The sequence below is a fragment of the Pygocentrus nattereri genome, chromosome 1, assembly GCF_015220715.1.
Source record: "Pygocentrus nattereri isolate fPygNat1 chromosome 1, fPygNat1.pri, whole genome shotgun sequence".
In the NCBI taxonomy this organism is placed as follows: Eukaryota; Metazoa; Chordata; class Actinopteri; order Characiformes; family Serrasalmidae; genus Pygocentrus; species Pygocentrus nattereri.
The window spans coordinates 10,968,018-10,982,794 of NC_051211.1; the positions used below are offsets into that span (position 1 = coordinate 10,968,018).

A 14,777-nucleotide genomic window follows, 5' to 3' on the forward strand; every position below is an offset into this window, starting at 1 on the left:
AGAGTGCAATTACAGAGCTGGTGATGAAGCAAGATGCATCATCTGCCCCCACATTACAACCTACATTCCACAGATTCCCCACGTGTTCATAACCCTTGACCCTTGGCATGGTTATCTGAGGGACGCCTTCCTGTCGGGTGTAAATTTCTCCCAGTTTCTCCTCAGGAGCAGAGGAAGAAGTCTGAGGCTACACAGTCATCTCTGTCAGACAGGACACAGGAAATCTTCCCCATTTCCTACCACGTTTCAGCACGTGTCCAAAATAAAATAAAATAAACAAAGAAAAAGAAAAAAAGGCAGACGCATACAACACAACCATAAAAATGTGAAATTCTGATAAAAACAAAGTGAATTTATAGATTTTTGCAAATCTATACTCATTCCAAATTTGACAACTGCAACATGTTCCAAAAAAGTTGAGACAAGAGGTACATCTCCGATAAGGCAGCCATACCATTCTACGCATGCAGAATGTGGCTTGGTGGCGTCAGGCTGAAATACACGTGGACACGACTCTGAAAACACATTGTCTAGAAAGCAGCATATGTTGCTCCAAAATGTGTTTAATGATGCCTCCAAAAATGTGCAGGTTATCCATTAACTCACATATACAGTCTGGACGATCCTGGAGAACACACCATGCATTAATTCCATACACAATCTGAAACTCTGACTCATCAGATTCATCATTTCCTGTGTATCAGTCCATTTCAGAAGAGCTGAAGCCCAGAGAAGTTGGAGGTGTTTCTGGACCGTGTTGACATGACTTCCACTATTCATAGCAGCCTTAACTTGCATTTGTGGATGCAGCGAAGAACAGTGTATACTGACAACAGTTTGCCAAATAATTCCAGAGCCCATGTGCTGATATCCATTCACAGAAGCATGCTGTTTATTAGTTTAGTGCCATCTGAGGGACTGAGGGTCACAAGCATTCAGCTGTGGTTTCAGGCTTTACCCATTACACATAGATTTGTCTGGAGTCCCTGAATCTTTTAATGATATTATGCACTGCCTAGGACGAAATACCTTAAATCCTTGCAATTGCTTGTTTATTGTTAAGATTTTTTTTTTGTTGCTTATGAATTTCTCAAAGTGGTGAGATTCTATCCATAAAGGAGGATGATCCTTTTATACCTGAGCATGACTGCATTACCTGTTTAAGATGTTTTATGAACATTTCATATTTCTAGTGTTAAAGTGCACCGTCCCTATGTGCTTTTATACATAGTCTGTAGTTCTACAATCACAGACTGCAGTTCATCTGTTTCTCTGCATACTTTGTTAGACCCCTTTTACCCTGTTCTTCAGTGGTCAGGACCCCCATGAGGGGCGTTGGATCATTCCCAGCGCTGCAGCACTGCAATAACAACAACATGATGACGGTGTGTTAGTGTGTGTTGTGCTGGTGTGAGTGGATCAGAAACAGCAGTGCTGCTGGAGTTTTTAAACACCTCAGTGTCACTGCTGGACTGAGAATAGTCAACCAACCATAAATATCCAGCCAACATACACACACACACACATTTTATATAGCAGGGCATGTTATTTCCTACAGAGCAAAACCCCACCGGAAAAACCAAGCCAATTTGTTAAACACTGGTCAGCACTTTTCCTCCTCTGTGCAGGAAAAAAGTCTCTGTTGAAAGCGAGGAGGACTGCTCTGGCATTTCTCTCCAGCTCTCCTGTTTTTCGGTTCCTTTTTTGGCTAGGCTGTGCATGTGTGCGAGCACTTCAAGCACAGGCATGTCCGCATGTGAGTGATGATATGGAGAAATGCTTCCCACCCTTACAGCACACACCTTCGAGAGCCTGGCTTCAGTAGGAGAAGGCATGGGGTGACCCTTTAGGGCAAGTCTCCAAACAAGCTGGTCCATGTCTTTAACTCCTCCTCCTCCTCAACATCTCAAAATGGAGTCAATGAGTACAGAACAAATAAAGAATTCATCGCCCACACACAACCCACTCATTCACGAAAAAACAGTTAGACTTCACTCAAAACAACAGTCACATGTAGCCAGTCCACAAAGCCAGCCCACGTTTATAAAGGCTTCTGAGAAGAACAGTGCGACTGATTAATGGTGGTCTGAGGGCCAAAAATGACTGAACGAACGTACAGATAAAGAAGCTATGAAGGTTTCAAATCTAGCTTTTAAAAAAGGATTTTAAACACTACACTTTGTGACTAACATACTACAAAAATACAAGTTAAAGGCCTCATATTCTGCACTTTCCTCCTTCATCTCCCTTAAGGTCCACTTACAATGTTTGTGTGTATTTATGTACCACTTGTTAGATAAACTCACAAGTAATAATCATCCCATAGAGTTAAACAGGCTGTTTCTGTTACTCTTTCTGTAAGTTTGATGTATGTAAAAAAGCTCTGTTCTGATTGACACCGTACAGAGCAGCCATTTTCAAAAAGCAGTCCAAGCTGAAACACTCTTTATAACTTCAGCCTGAATGGGCAGATATACGTTTTATCTTTAAAGAACTTTTATCTTTAAAAAAGTGAAGCAAATTTGATTATCCATTAGGTGGGTCCTTTAAAAAGAAAATAATTAATTTAATAAAGTTACATGAATATAAAAATGTTTGGTTTAGGGGGTGGGGACAGGGTAACAGGGTAATACATAAATAATATAGGTCCTGGTAGACTTGTGCTTGATTTCACGCACTGAAGCACTGATTCATTATTCGCCCTCAAATCCCCCTCTGCCAGTTTCATAAATCACACACAGAATAGCTTGCCAGTCATAACAGCCAGTCAAATGCAGCTCTTTTTATGCATGTTTAATGATGGTGCCATTCTGTTTGTTGCAATATGAACATGACTATACAAGCTGAGAAAAAATATGCTGCAATCAGGCAGTAATAACTGCAACTGGCCTCTCAACCAGGAGCCAAATGACCAGCTAAAGTTCTAACTTTCTGGGAGTTTGATTAGTAAAGTGAATAAAAAAATGCAAAAACCATATCTGACTCAGTGTCTCAGTGTCACATGACAAAGCAAAATGTTTAGCAAAGGCAGCCTGTATTTAGATAGGTTCCTAAGAATACAGCAACAAAGCTGAAACACAACAAACTTTTTGTCTACACTCCAACAGAATGACCACTCTGTAGATTGACGAGAAAAACGAAAGCGAGAGTCAGTCACTGAGTCATGTTATGAAGCAGCATATCCTGGTTTACTTGATGGTTTCCCCAGCATCAATACAGACAGCATCAACTTTCCAAGAGCGCAATCAAGACTTTTAAAGCCCACTGTAAACAACCTAATTACAGAAGCTGTCTTATCTCTAGCATTGTGTCCAGCTTGGTCCTGACCCCTCCCCTTATTTTCTTCAACCCTGTTATTGTCACTGAGTTGTCCCTCCCTAGCAGAGAAAAGAGCAAATTGCTCTAGCAGAGCCTGCAGAGAATAAACAAAAGTAGCGCAGCAAGTCCTTGTCCGAGACATCATCCCAGTCAAAGTCCTTGGCAAATATCTCCTCTGTTAGCCATGCTGCTATAACAACTTAATGCGAATCCTGCTGCGTTACATTTTTAAAGCCTTGTAGAAAACAGTCAAGCAAATCTTGGCACGCTCTCCGGGACCAGTGCACTAGTTCACACAAACACTGTACACAACAGAAGAGTAAGCTGGAACCAGCCAAAAATAGCGAGTGGATTAACAGGGAAGCAGTGGACAGATGCCGTGGCGTATTCAAGTCAATGGCACCTAATGACTAAACACAAACTAAACCAATTAGGCTGGATGTTGCTCAGAGAGGACGTAAACCAAGTCCAGACTAATGAGAACGGCCTCCTTTGCTCCTTCCCTTTTGTCTCTGCCTTGGCTGATTCACATCACTCTGACTCATTCAAAACTTCCAGCTATGAGGAGTGCACCAGATGCAGGAATAGAAGCTATGAAGGTGTTCCAGCACTCCTTAAAGGGCTCATGTCCTGGATTTTTCTTGTATTTTAGTTGTGTTTCTGTTGAGCTGAACGCAATTTGAAAGAGCGCAAATCACAAGAGCTGCAATATTAATTATACCCTACATTATCAATAATGTCTTAAATTTTAAATTGGGAAATTTAAATAGACAGTCCATGAATTTATTTCAAAACTTCTGCATAATTCAATCACTGTGATGTAAACAAAGACATTCAGAGTGGTTTGATGCCAGATGCCGCACTATAAAGAAACTGACTGACTCAGATTTCTCTACAGCGGTGGTGATAGGAACCAGGGGTCATAATGTCTACAATTCAAATATAGCCCATTTATTTACTCCCCAAACCCACCACTGAATCTGCATATGTCTTCTGGGTTTTACAGAATAGTGATAAATCTGGGGAAAAAAATTCTTTGGGGACACTTTTAGGCAGATATATTTAAAAATGTTGTGACATCACAAAAACAGTTATTTCAAAAGCAACCTGTTCTTTTTTTGCAGCTTAGTTTCCATTTTTAAATTTGGAAGTGGATCATTGTGACTTTAACAGCATTTACATATGGTATCAAACTCTTATTTCAAAAATAAGCATTCCTATATTCTGTTATACATGATATGGGCCCTTTAAGTTCCTTCTGCTGTCCACTATGGGGATGATGCATGGTGGAATTTCACAGGTACAACTCTGGTGTAACTTCACTCGACAGGCCAGCCAACTCCATTCACAAATCTGTTTAAGTGGCAGCAAACTGTCTTGTGCTGTGCAACACCAAATATAAACACAGGGACACGGACTGGATGATGTGCCACCGAATTAGGGCAAAACTAATTAGGCTGCTGCTGTAGCCCAGAAGATGGAAAGGGGACAGAGGACAGAGGCCCAGAGGGAGCCAGCGTAATGGGGTCAGAAAATCCCCACCCACTTCTGTGTAATGCCCCATTTCCATACTGTTGCAGGCCTTCGGATAGGAGCAGGTTTGGTTGACTAAGTATATCAAAATAATACCAGCATTGGCAGATAACTGCTTAAGAAGTATCAGCATCAGACAGATGTTAAGATTTGACCGAGATTTCATGAATGATGATGCTGATGACGTCTTTATTATACTCCATAACAACAGAACATTTCACTGGGCTACTTTTCTATTGCACTGCATTTGAAACGCTACAGAATGGCCACCAACCCGGCTCCTGGAGATCTACCTTCATAAAGACATCACTTCCAACATTGGTTGGACACGGGATCCAGATAATCATTCTACCTAATCAACTAGATCAGGCATGTTAGATCTGGAGGTGGATTCTGCAGGTAGATCTCCAGGAGCAGCATCGGTGACAACTGCTACAGAAGTCAGGTTATATTTATGACCCAAGTGGGTGCGAGCCCGGTTTCCACATTTTATAAAAGTTTAAATGTACACGAACAATTCCCCCCCCAAAATCCCCATATTGGTGCACCCCTAGACAGTCCAACGACAAACCAGCTCCTCTATAGGCTGCTTTTGAATAATTCGTTAAAACAACTGTGCAACAACTGAATAATAAATCATGATGCAGAAGGAAGTCTTAATTATGAAGCCCAGTCCTGCTAAACTACACTCAAGCCACCAAAAACGGACCTTGGGTCTTAGATCTTATTTTCAGAAAGACATAAAAAGACTCTGGAGGTGTTCAAGGGACAAGAAAAGACTCCAGAGACTGAAAACTCAGTGCCCACAACGTCGAGAACGCCAAGAGAACGAACAAACAGGATTAGCTGAATTCCTAACTTTTGCCCCTGCTCTCAAAAACGACGACAAAAACAACAACAACTACGCTATGACATATAAACGGCAGCTGGGCAAACTAGGCACATAAAGTAGTTAACTGGCTTAGCGAACTCGTTTAAGTAAAAATCTCGAAAAACTAAACGAGGCTGAAGTTGGCTTCCTATTCGAATGTTCCCGTTCCACCTTAACCAGAGCAGCGTTTCCATGCTGGCGCCTGAGGCCAGAATGTAACCGTTGCACTATTTAAGGTGGAACGGGACAATTCGAACAAGAAGCTGGAATAATAAACTTTGTGTCCAACTTTGTGAAAAAAAACAGCCAGACAAGTTTGTTAGTTAACCTAGCTGGCTAACGTCCTCAGTCAAGCATCCCGACCATTTCTAAGCTTAACGTTTGAGCTCCAAGTGAAAACCAGGGAGGCAGAAAGTGGACATCCTACACTTTTGCAAGTAAATTAGTAAGCAAAGCCTCACTAAACATATCAAGTATCTAGTTAACGTACTTAATTGTAGACAAATATTATTTTATAATGTTTGGCGCATTCTCAAGTTTTTTTGCTAGCTAAATAGGTTAGCGGAGCTAACTACTGTTAGCCAGTAGCTTAGCGCACTTCAAGAGATTTTGAAGTCAGTTTTGAGGCTGCTGTTGAAATGACACTCAGCAAACTTGCTGAAAATTCACCAATTTACTGGCTATTCAGTAAAATAACCGGTAATTCTAGTCAAATATTACCACTTGGACTGTCTGACAGTTACACATACAAAAAACAAGCCCAAGTTCTGGTGATTTTTCTCTCCTCAGTGCGGCTGGAACACGGGCAACACGACAGAAGAGACTCTCTATATTCTTAACGGTAAATAAAATGCATTGATTACCGTTAGCTAACGTTACACTACAGCAAAGCCTCCAAATAGTACGAGTAATGTAAAACATGCCCTTTTTTCCCTCCGTCTGCTCCCTCTTCCAGCTGAACTTCCACCAAACTCACCCAGAGTTCCGTGCCCCAATCCATGGTCGACTCCTTCTTCTTATCAGCGGATCCCAAACCGCCGCTGCAGCTCAGCTGAAAAGTTATCCCAACTCAGCAGAACAGGGAGCCACGACGGTAAGGCACAAACCGAGTGTCACACCTCACATCTGACACTTAAAGTTATGCGTAACACACTAGAAAAACGAATCCGCACTTCAGCGAACTAACAGGCTAACTTACTTTCCGTTGTCCAAGTAATTTTCGTTGCAAGGCAAAGGGATCGACTAAGCTTTCATATCCGCGTCCCTCCCAAATCCTAAAGTCTTAAAGGAGCCGGATCACATTTCCAGAGATGCGTCCCAAATGAAACACTTGAGCTCGAGTGAGACTCGCTTAAAGTGCAGGGTTACAGTGAATGGGCAGCGTTTCTAACTAAGTCAGATATACCATTCAAATACTTTTATGCTTTTTTTTAAATATACATAAACATCTTATACAATGCAACTTCAATAATATACACTGAAAACAAAAGGTACTTTAGATTAGATTTTACATATTCAGTATTTAACCTATTTTGGAAACAGTTCCAAGTGATTCGATGATAAATAATATGCAAAAACATCAGGTTCAATACTCTAAAATTTATCCAGGGATAAATAATATACTGTAAATACCTAAATAGTATTTTTTGTTATCTGTTGCTTGATGTGATTTATTATTTTTTTTTATTAAAAGTAATAAAAACCTCTTGCAGTCACTTTAGAATCAGCTACAGCTCTGTTCATCATTCTGGCCACATCTAAAATTCCTCAATTTATCATTATTTTTTATTTATTATAGCGCTTCCTACTAATTATTTGTAATTATATTACCTTGAAGTTGAACAGGACCAAAATGATTTTATACATTTATACATTCATGCCAGCATATTGTTTTTATTTTTTATTGAAAACGAGTTATATATTATTAATACTGGATTTATATTAATACTGGATTCCAAACTTGTGAATTGTATTTGAACAATACTGTATGTTTGAAATAGAAGGTCTTAGGAAAAGTTGGTAAGTGTTTTGTATCAGAATACTTAATAATTATGTATTTTTGAGTTTTAAAAATGCTAAAAATATTTCCCTCAAAACTGATACCAAAATTTTAAGTGCATATGATTAGTGTATGTGGTCAATATGAGTCTGGAAATATATTTACACTGAAAATTTGTATTCTTTTAATAAATATTTTTAGAAATATATTTTCTACTGATTAAGATTAAGTGGCCCTTATTAGTCTTACAACCGGGAAATTTCACCTCCGCATTTAACCTATCCGTGCAGTGAAACACCACATACACACTATTAAGCACACACACACACACACACACACACACACACACACACTAGGGGGCAGTGAGCACACTTGCCCAGAGCGGTGGGCAGCCCTATCTGCAGCGCCTGGGGAGCAGTTGGGGGTTAGGTGTCTTGCTCAAGGACACCTCAGTCATGTACTGTCAGCACTGGGGATCGAACCAGCGACCATCCAGTCACAGGGCCACCCCAGTTGTCATGTTATAATATTATAGTCATGTACTGTCAGCACTGGGGATCGAACCAGCGACCTTCCAGTCACAGGGCCACCCCAGTTGTCATGTTATAATATTATATTGTAATATTATAATACTTTTATTTGAATATTTTTATTTTATTTTTGATTTCATCCATCCATCCATTTTTCCTAAGCCGCTTCTCCATCAGGGTCGCGGGGGGGGGGGGGGGGGGGGGGGGGGGGGGATGGGTGCTGGAGCCTATCACAGCAGTCTTCGGGCGGAAGGCAAGATACACCCTGGACAAGTCGCCAGTCCATCGCAGGGCAGACAGACAGACACAGACAGTCACTCAAACCAGGGGCAATTTAGCATGTCCAATTGGCCTGACTGCATGTCTTTGGACTGTGGGAGGAAACCGGAGAGCCCGGAGGAAACCCACGCAGACACGAGGAGAACATGCAAACTCCACCCAGAGAGGACCCTGGTCGCCCGGCCGGGGAATTGAACCCAGGCCCTCCTCGCTGTGAGGCGACAGCGCTACCCACCCAGATTTGGGGCTTTTTCCCCTTACCTGTCCAGATTTACTGACATATTGCGGTCTGTGAAAAAGGATACTATTTGGTCCCTCATTCCATAAATAAAGAAGTCAAATTTGAGAAGATGGTTACTAATTTTATTTATAGAACATATATGATTAATATATTTCTCTTATGTCATGAATATATCAAAATGTGTTAAATATATATATATATATTTGGCTGAAATGATTAAAGATTAAGATGCTGACAGATTGATCCCTATGTGAGAATTTTAAGGTTTGCGGGTTGTCACATCAACTGACGCATCTGGGAGTTGGGACCAACCCTTCTCAGAGTCAGAATGCTTGGACTTTACCCTTCATCTGTTCCGACTCTTCGTTTTCTGCTTTTGTTTTTTATTTTCAGCCATAATAGGCCTGAGGGACATTTAGACGGATGTGTGTATAATGCAGGAAAGAGTTTAAGTAGCACTATTTTGTTTAAGACTGCAAATAGCTGCCACAGAGTACCAAATCGCTAGTGCATGACCGCCACTCCAGCTCATAACTATTAGAAGTTGACCCAACTTGATGTAATTACAATTTTTCATCTCACTATGATCTACTCAAAACGTGGGTAAATGACACTTTATGGCCCAAAGTATGTTCATCACACCTATATGAGCTTGCTGGACATCCTATTCAAAAAGTGTAGGCATTATTATGAACTTGTCTCCACACTGCGGCTGTAACAGCCTCCACTCCTATGAAATGGCTTTCCACAAGATTTCGGAAAGTGGGTGATTTTTGTGGTCATACAGGCAAAAGAGCATTCATGAGGTCAGGCACTGGTGTTGGTCGAGAAGGTCTATCTTGCAATCAACATTCCAGCTCATCCCAGTGGTTTCAATAAGGATCAGCTCTGTAGTTCCTCCACACTAAACCATAGCTTTGAGGACCCTGCTTTGTGCACAGGGGCACAGGCATTCTGGAAAAGAAAAGGGTCTTCCTTTCTTGCAACAAAGCTTAACCATAGAATTGGGAAAGTATATTTGTATGTTGTAGCAAACTTAAACAGCCCCAGACCATTATCACTCCAGAGAGCAGTTTCCACTGCTCCATAGTCCAGTGGCGACATGTTAACACCCCTCCAGCTGACACTTGGCATTGCACATAATGCATTGTGCATTGCTGCTTGGCCATGGAAACCTATTTCCCGAAGCTCCTAACACAGTTCCTGACTTACGTTGCTTCCAGAGGCAGTTTGGGACTCTGTAGTGAGTGATGCTACAAAGGTTAGGAGATTTTTTTACATGCTACATGCTTCAGCACTCGGTTTGAGCACTGTTGTTTGAGTTTGCATTGTCTACCACTTTGTAGCTGAGCTGTTATTGCTCCTAGATGCTTACATTTCGCAATAACAGCACTTACAGTTGACCGTGGCAGATCTAGCAGAGCAGAAATTTTACAGATTGCCTGGCAAACATGGCTTTTTGTGACAGTGCCACATTTAAAGTCACTGAGCTCTTCAATACGACCGATTCTTCCATTGGTCTGCAGAGATTGTATGGATATGTGCTTGATTTTATGCACCTGTTAACAGTGGGTGTGGCTGAAACAATAATTCAATAACTAGGAGGTGTGTCCACATACTTTGTGTCCATTTCCCTTTGTCAGTGGCTCTGATGCTGTCTTGGTGAAGATGATTAGACGACTCTATTGACTTGAAAATTGAAAATCCACAGTCATGCATTTTTAACACACTAAGTAAGCCCAGAGAACATTACATACTACTATTGTGAATAAGAGTAGCACTGTAATACTCCATTTGGAGTGTGCAGTACTTTCACCAAGATGCCAGGTCTGTTCCAGAGAGGTAAGGAGGCTCATAAAATATGTGCATACTTTTATCAACAGATAATTTCAGAATGAAACAGGCTACATTGTGCACTTGACACAGACATTGAGACATAGAACACGTGAATGACAACACAAAAGTCAAAATAGAATCAAAGACAGTCTGTATTTAATAATATCATTTAAAATATAACTATTATCACATAGCTTACCCATGGTCTAAAAGGCATTATACATTCTGATGAGTAGGGCTGGAGCAACAAGCAATTTAAAAAAATTCAATACACCCTGACACAATTATCAATAAATATGAATAATTTTATTATTTAATCTATGAGCAGATTATGGTTACAGAATCAGTATATTTTGGATAGTTTTCAGTTGTACCAGAAGGGGGCGACAAAGCCTTAAGGTCTTTTCATGCAGAATTTTTTACAGAAAAAAAGCTTCCATGTTTTATTTAAAACTACACCTTAACTTTTATAGCTTCTTTGCTCTTTTTAATGCTGGGAGTTCCAAGCTGGTGCAATGCCTGCAACACACACTTCAGGGGATCTCCTCATGCTGTTTATGACCTTTTTTAGCAGGATGAGCTAAAGCTTGGTCACTGTTACCGTATTAAAGCAAACAAAAAAAAGTGTGTTAACTGTAAAAATCTGTAAAACCTTACAATACAAGACCTTACAATGAATACATTTTAAAGGCAGTGAACTGTCACTGGGGTGACAACCCTCTTGACACTGGGGTGATACCCTTAAGGGGACATCTCAGTGCCTTTAGTCAGGTAACATAACTGTACTCTTGACACTGAGGTGATACCCTTAAGGGTACGTCTCAGTGCCTTTAGTCATGTAACATAACTGTACTCTTGACACTGAGGTGATACCCTTAAGGGTACGTCTCAGTGCCTTTAGTCAGGTAACATAACTGTACATATTCCACTGAAATGATATCTTCTAAGCTGTACTGACTCCACACCCCCCGTCTCGCCTCCAGCCTTTTTATTTTACTGTTCGGTTTTAAAACATTTGGTTGTGAAAAGGTTCAAATACACACTTTTCATCTAGGAGAACTTCATTTATGTACACAACTGGACTTTAAAACCACAGTTGTACCTTTGAGGGAAGATTTTCGTTGTTTGTACCTTGATGAATGAAAAACGTACCTGCACAGAACCTACATTTCTAACAGTGTAGTCACAAAATGCCATTTCTGAATGTGTGGGAGGAGCTGAACTATACATTTTTGATAGAATATATCCATCCATCCATCCATTTTCTAAGCCGCTTCTCCGTCAGGGTCGCGGGGGGGAGCTGGAGCCTATCCCAGCAGTCTTCGGGCGGAAGGCAGGATACACCCTGGACAGGTCGCCAGTCCATCGCAGGGCAGACACACAGACACAGACAGTCACTCACACACTCACACCTAGGGACAATTTAGGACACCCAATTGGCCTGACTGCATGTCTTTGGACTGTGGGAGGAAACCGGAGAACCCGGAGGAAACCCACGCAGACACGGGGAGAACATGCAAACTCCACACAGAGAGGACCCTGGCCGCCCGGCCGGGGAATCGAACCCAGGCCCTCCTTGCTGTGAGGCGACAGCGCTACCCACCTCGCCACCGTGCCGCCCCTTGATAGAATATATTTAGATGCAAATTTGTATGATTTAGGAAATCAGAAGAAAACTAAACGTTTGTCTTTGTAAGTGAGCATGCAGGTCAGAATTTCTAAAAGTGTTTCATTGTGTTTAAAAGTTACTTTTTTATGGCGAAAGCCGCAGTTTACCTCGACACAGCCATCTTTGGAGAGGTGTGAATTGCATACAGGAGGTAGCCCTCCTCTTAGAAGGGTAGTCCCCCTTCTCAGCCCTCCTCTTTGACCCTTCATTGCTCACTAGCAGCTCAACATAGAATCACAACATCTCACACACAGCGTACTAATTCATCTGAAAACAGAGTGACTTGGGAATATATTTGATTTGATTTGTACTGGTTAAGAATATCCCAATTCCTTTCTACTTTCATGGCTATCACTGATCATTATCAGTGAAGTGATATGTGGTCCCAGCCCGACTAATGAGACAAAGCTTGAGAGACTAGTGGTGAAAAAAAGCAGACGTTAATACGTTTGTTCTATTGTGCTGTGGTAAACAAAACTATTGCAGCTACTCATAAAAAAACTATACATTTTTGATAGAATATATTTAGATGCAAATTTCTACTTTCTACTTTCATGGCTATCACTGATCATTATCAGTGAAGTGATATGTGGTCCCAGCCCGACTAATGAGACAAAGCTTGAGAGACTAGTGGTGAAAAAAAGCAGACGTTAATACGTTTGTTCTATTGTGCTGTGGTAAACAAAACTATTGCAGCTACTCATAAAAAAAGCTGGGTAGTATGGCTTTACCTTTCAGATGTTTCCAAAGCTCGATATATAAAAATATTTATAAACAAAACTGATATAATAAACAAAGCCCAACACTGTATTTACTGACGCAGTCCTTGCAATATCGACGAGTACGAGCGCGAGCTTCATGCCTCCCCGTTAGATTTCTAGCAAATCAAGTCCTTCTCCACATTGTTGGTCTGTAATCACAGGGGGTATCCTTTTTCTGCTCTGCTCATGCCAGATGCCATTTATCATTGGGTATTCTTACAGTAGCATCATTTGAAGCCCCTTGTCATTGGGCTGTACATCATATTTCCCAGATTGTTTCTTCTTTTTACATATAATTATGCAGATGATGAAAATGACTATTAACAAAATAATCAAACTAATAGAGATAATTAGTGGAAGTGGAGGTCTGTCATCTAAAAAAAAAGAAAGTAAGAAAAGCAGATTAGTATACAGTATAGTATATTAGTATACTCTTTTTGGTTCCTTTGTTGGCTTGTCAACTAGCTAGCTAATATTATTGTTAGCCTAACCAGCTTTCTTTGACTCATGTAAACTCAGAGTTAACTAACATAACTAACAAGTAGCCAAATAAAAAACCTGATAGCCGTCATTTGCTACAAATCCTTAGTGGAAGTGGATATATTAACTCTGTAACTACTCACTGTTTCACACTGTGTATTATAGATTTGAATAAGGTCTAATGTTTATTTTAGTGAGCTTTCACCCAAAATCCTCGCTTCAGCTTCTGTGGTTACTGATAACGTGCATTGCAAAGCCAGAGACCCTCTGCACCCCAGGTCTGATATGATTAGTTGGAAACATACGAGGTCAGATCTGATCGGCCAACATTTGTTACATTAGTCAATCTCTGGTAGCACAGCGGAGGCAGCACCTCACCAGTGTCACATTATAGTATATTGTGAATGAGAATACACTATAGATGATTTGGACTAGTAAAGTACATTTACTTGGTAAGGAGGGCCTGGATAACATTTAAAACTGACCTAGCAATGCCCCTGAGCACACCAGTGTTTGAATTTGAAGCTCCAGTTGTGAAATGGTCCGAAAAAAACCCCCCACAAAACAAAGTAAGTAGAATACGTAATTTTCTTACCATCATTTATGGACAGTCTACCATGGCAACATGCCTTAGCCTAGAATGATTAAATTTAGTTTTTTAAGTTTGCTGTTGCATCTGATTTAATTCTTATGTCGACTTAGTTGGGGATAGGTTGTGTACAGATGCATGTTTTATAGTGAACAGTGTTGGGGTGTTTGTTGTTGTTGTTTTTTTAAGGGAATCTTAAAGTCTTAAAATGTACTTGTTTTCACAGCTAGTTTTTGCTGTAGTAATAGTTTTAGTTGACTGTATTAACCCTGCTGTGTTTGGTCTTTAAGGAAAGCTGGAGCCAAGCCAAGCTCAGTCTACTGCTTTTTTTATTTTATTTTATTCTAACCTGATATGATACTTACTATAACAGTATTAATCATAATACTTAAAAAGAACTACAAGCCTGTTTCAAAAAAAGTTGTGATGCTGTGCAGAGTGTTAATAAGTAGTGCAGAGACATTTCAAATGAAATTTTATAGTTTTTTGAAAAATATATTTCTATTTTGAATTTACCAGCAACACGTTTCACGTTTTAATATGTTTCTTTGTATTATATTCAATTAAATATAGGGTTTAAATCATTTTCACTGATTCCACTACTGTCTGCTGTAGTCAATAGACTGATATGAAAATGATATAAATCAAATGCTACAGAATTTAATGTCACC

General features: G+C 40.3%; 1 protein-coding gene across 4 annotated transcripts in view; it reads right to left on the reverse strand.

Moving 5' to 3' along the window:
* trip10a (thyroid hormone receptor interactor 10a) overlaps positions 1 to 6,993 on the reverse strand; it is a 44,316-nt gene extending 37,323 nt beyond the window's left edge. The window contains exon 1 of one of the 4 annotated variants that reach the window (XM_017701534.2): positions 6,699 to 6,993. In XM_017701534.2, the coding sequence (XP_017557023.1) occupies positions 6,699 to 6,722 (24 nt within the window). In that variant the 5' untranslated portion in view covers positions 6,723 to 6,993. The remainder of the gene's footprint in view (positions 1 to 6,698) is intronic. The other 3 variants (XM_017701535.2, XM_017701536.2, XM_017701537.2) reach the window with 3 other exon arrangements.
* Between the last annotated feature and the right edge of the window lie 7,784 nt (positions 6,994 to 14,777).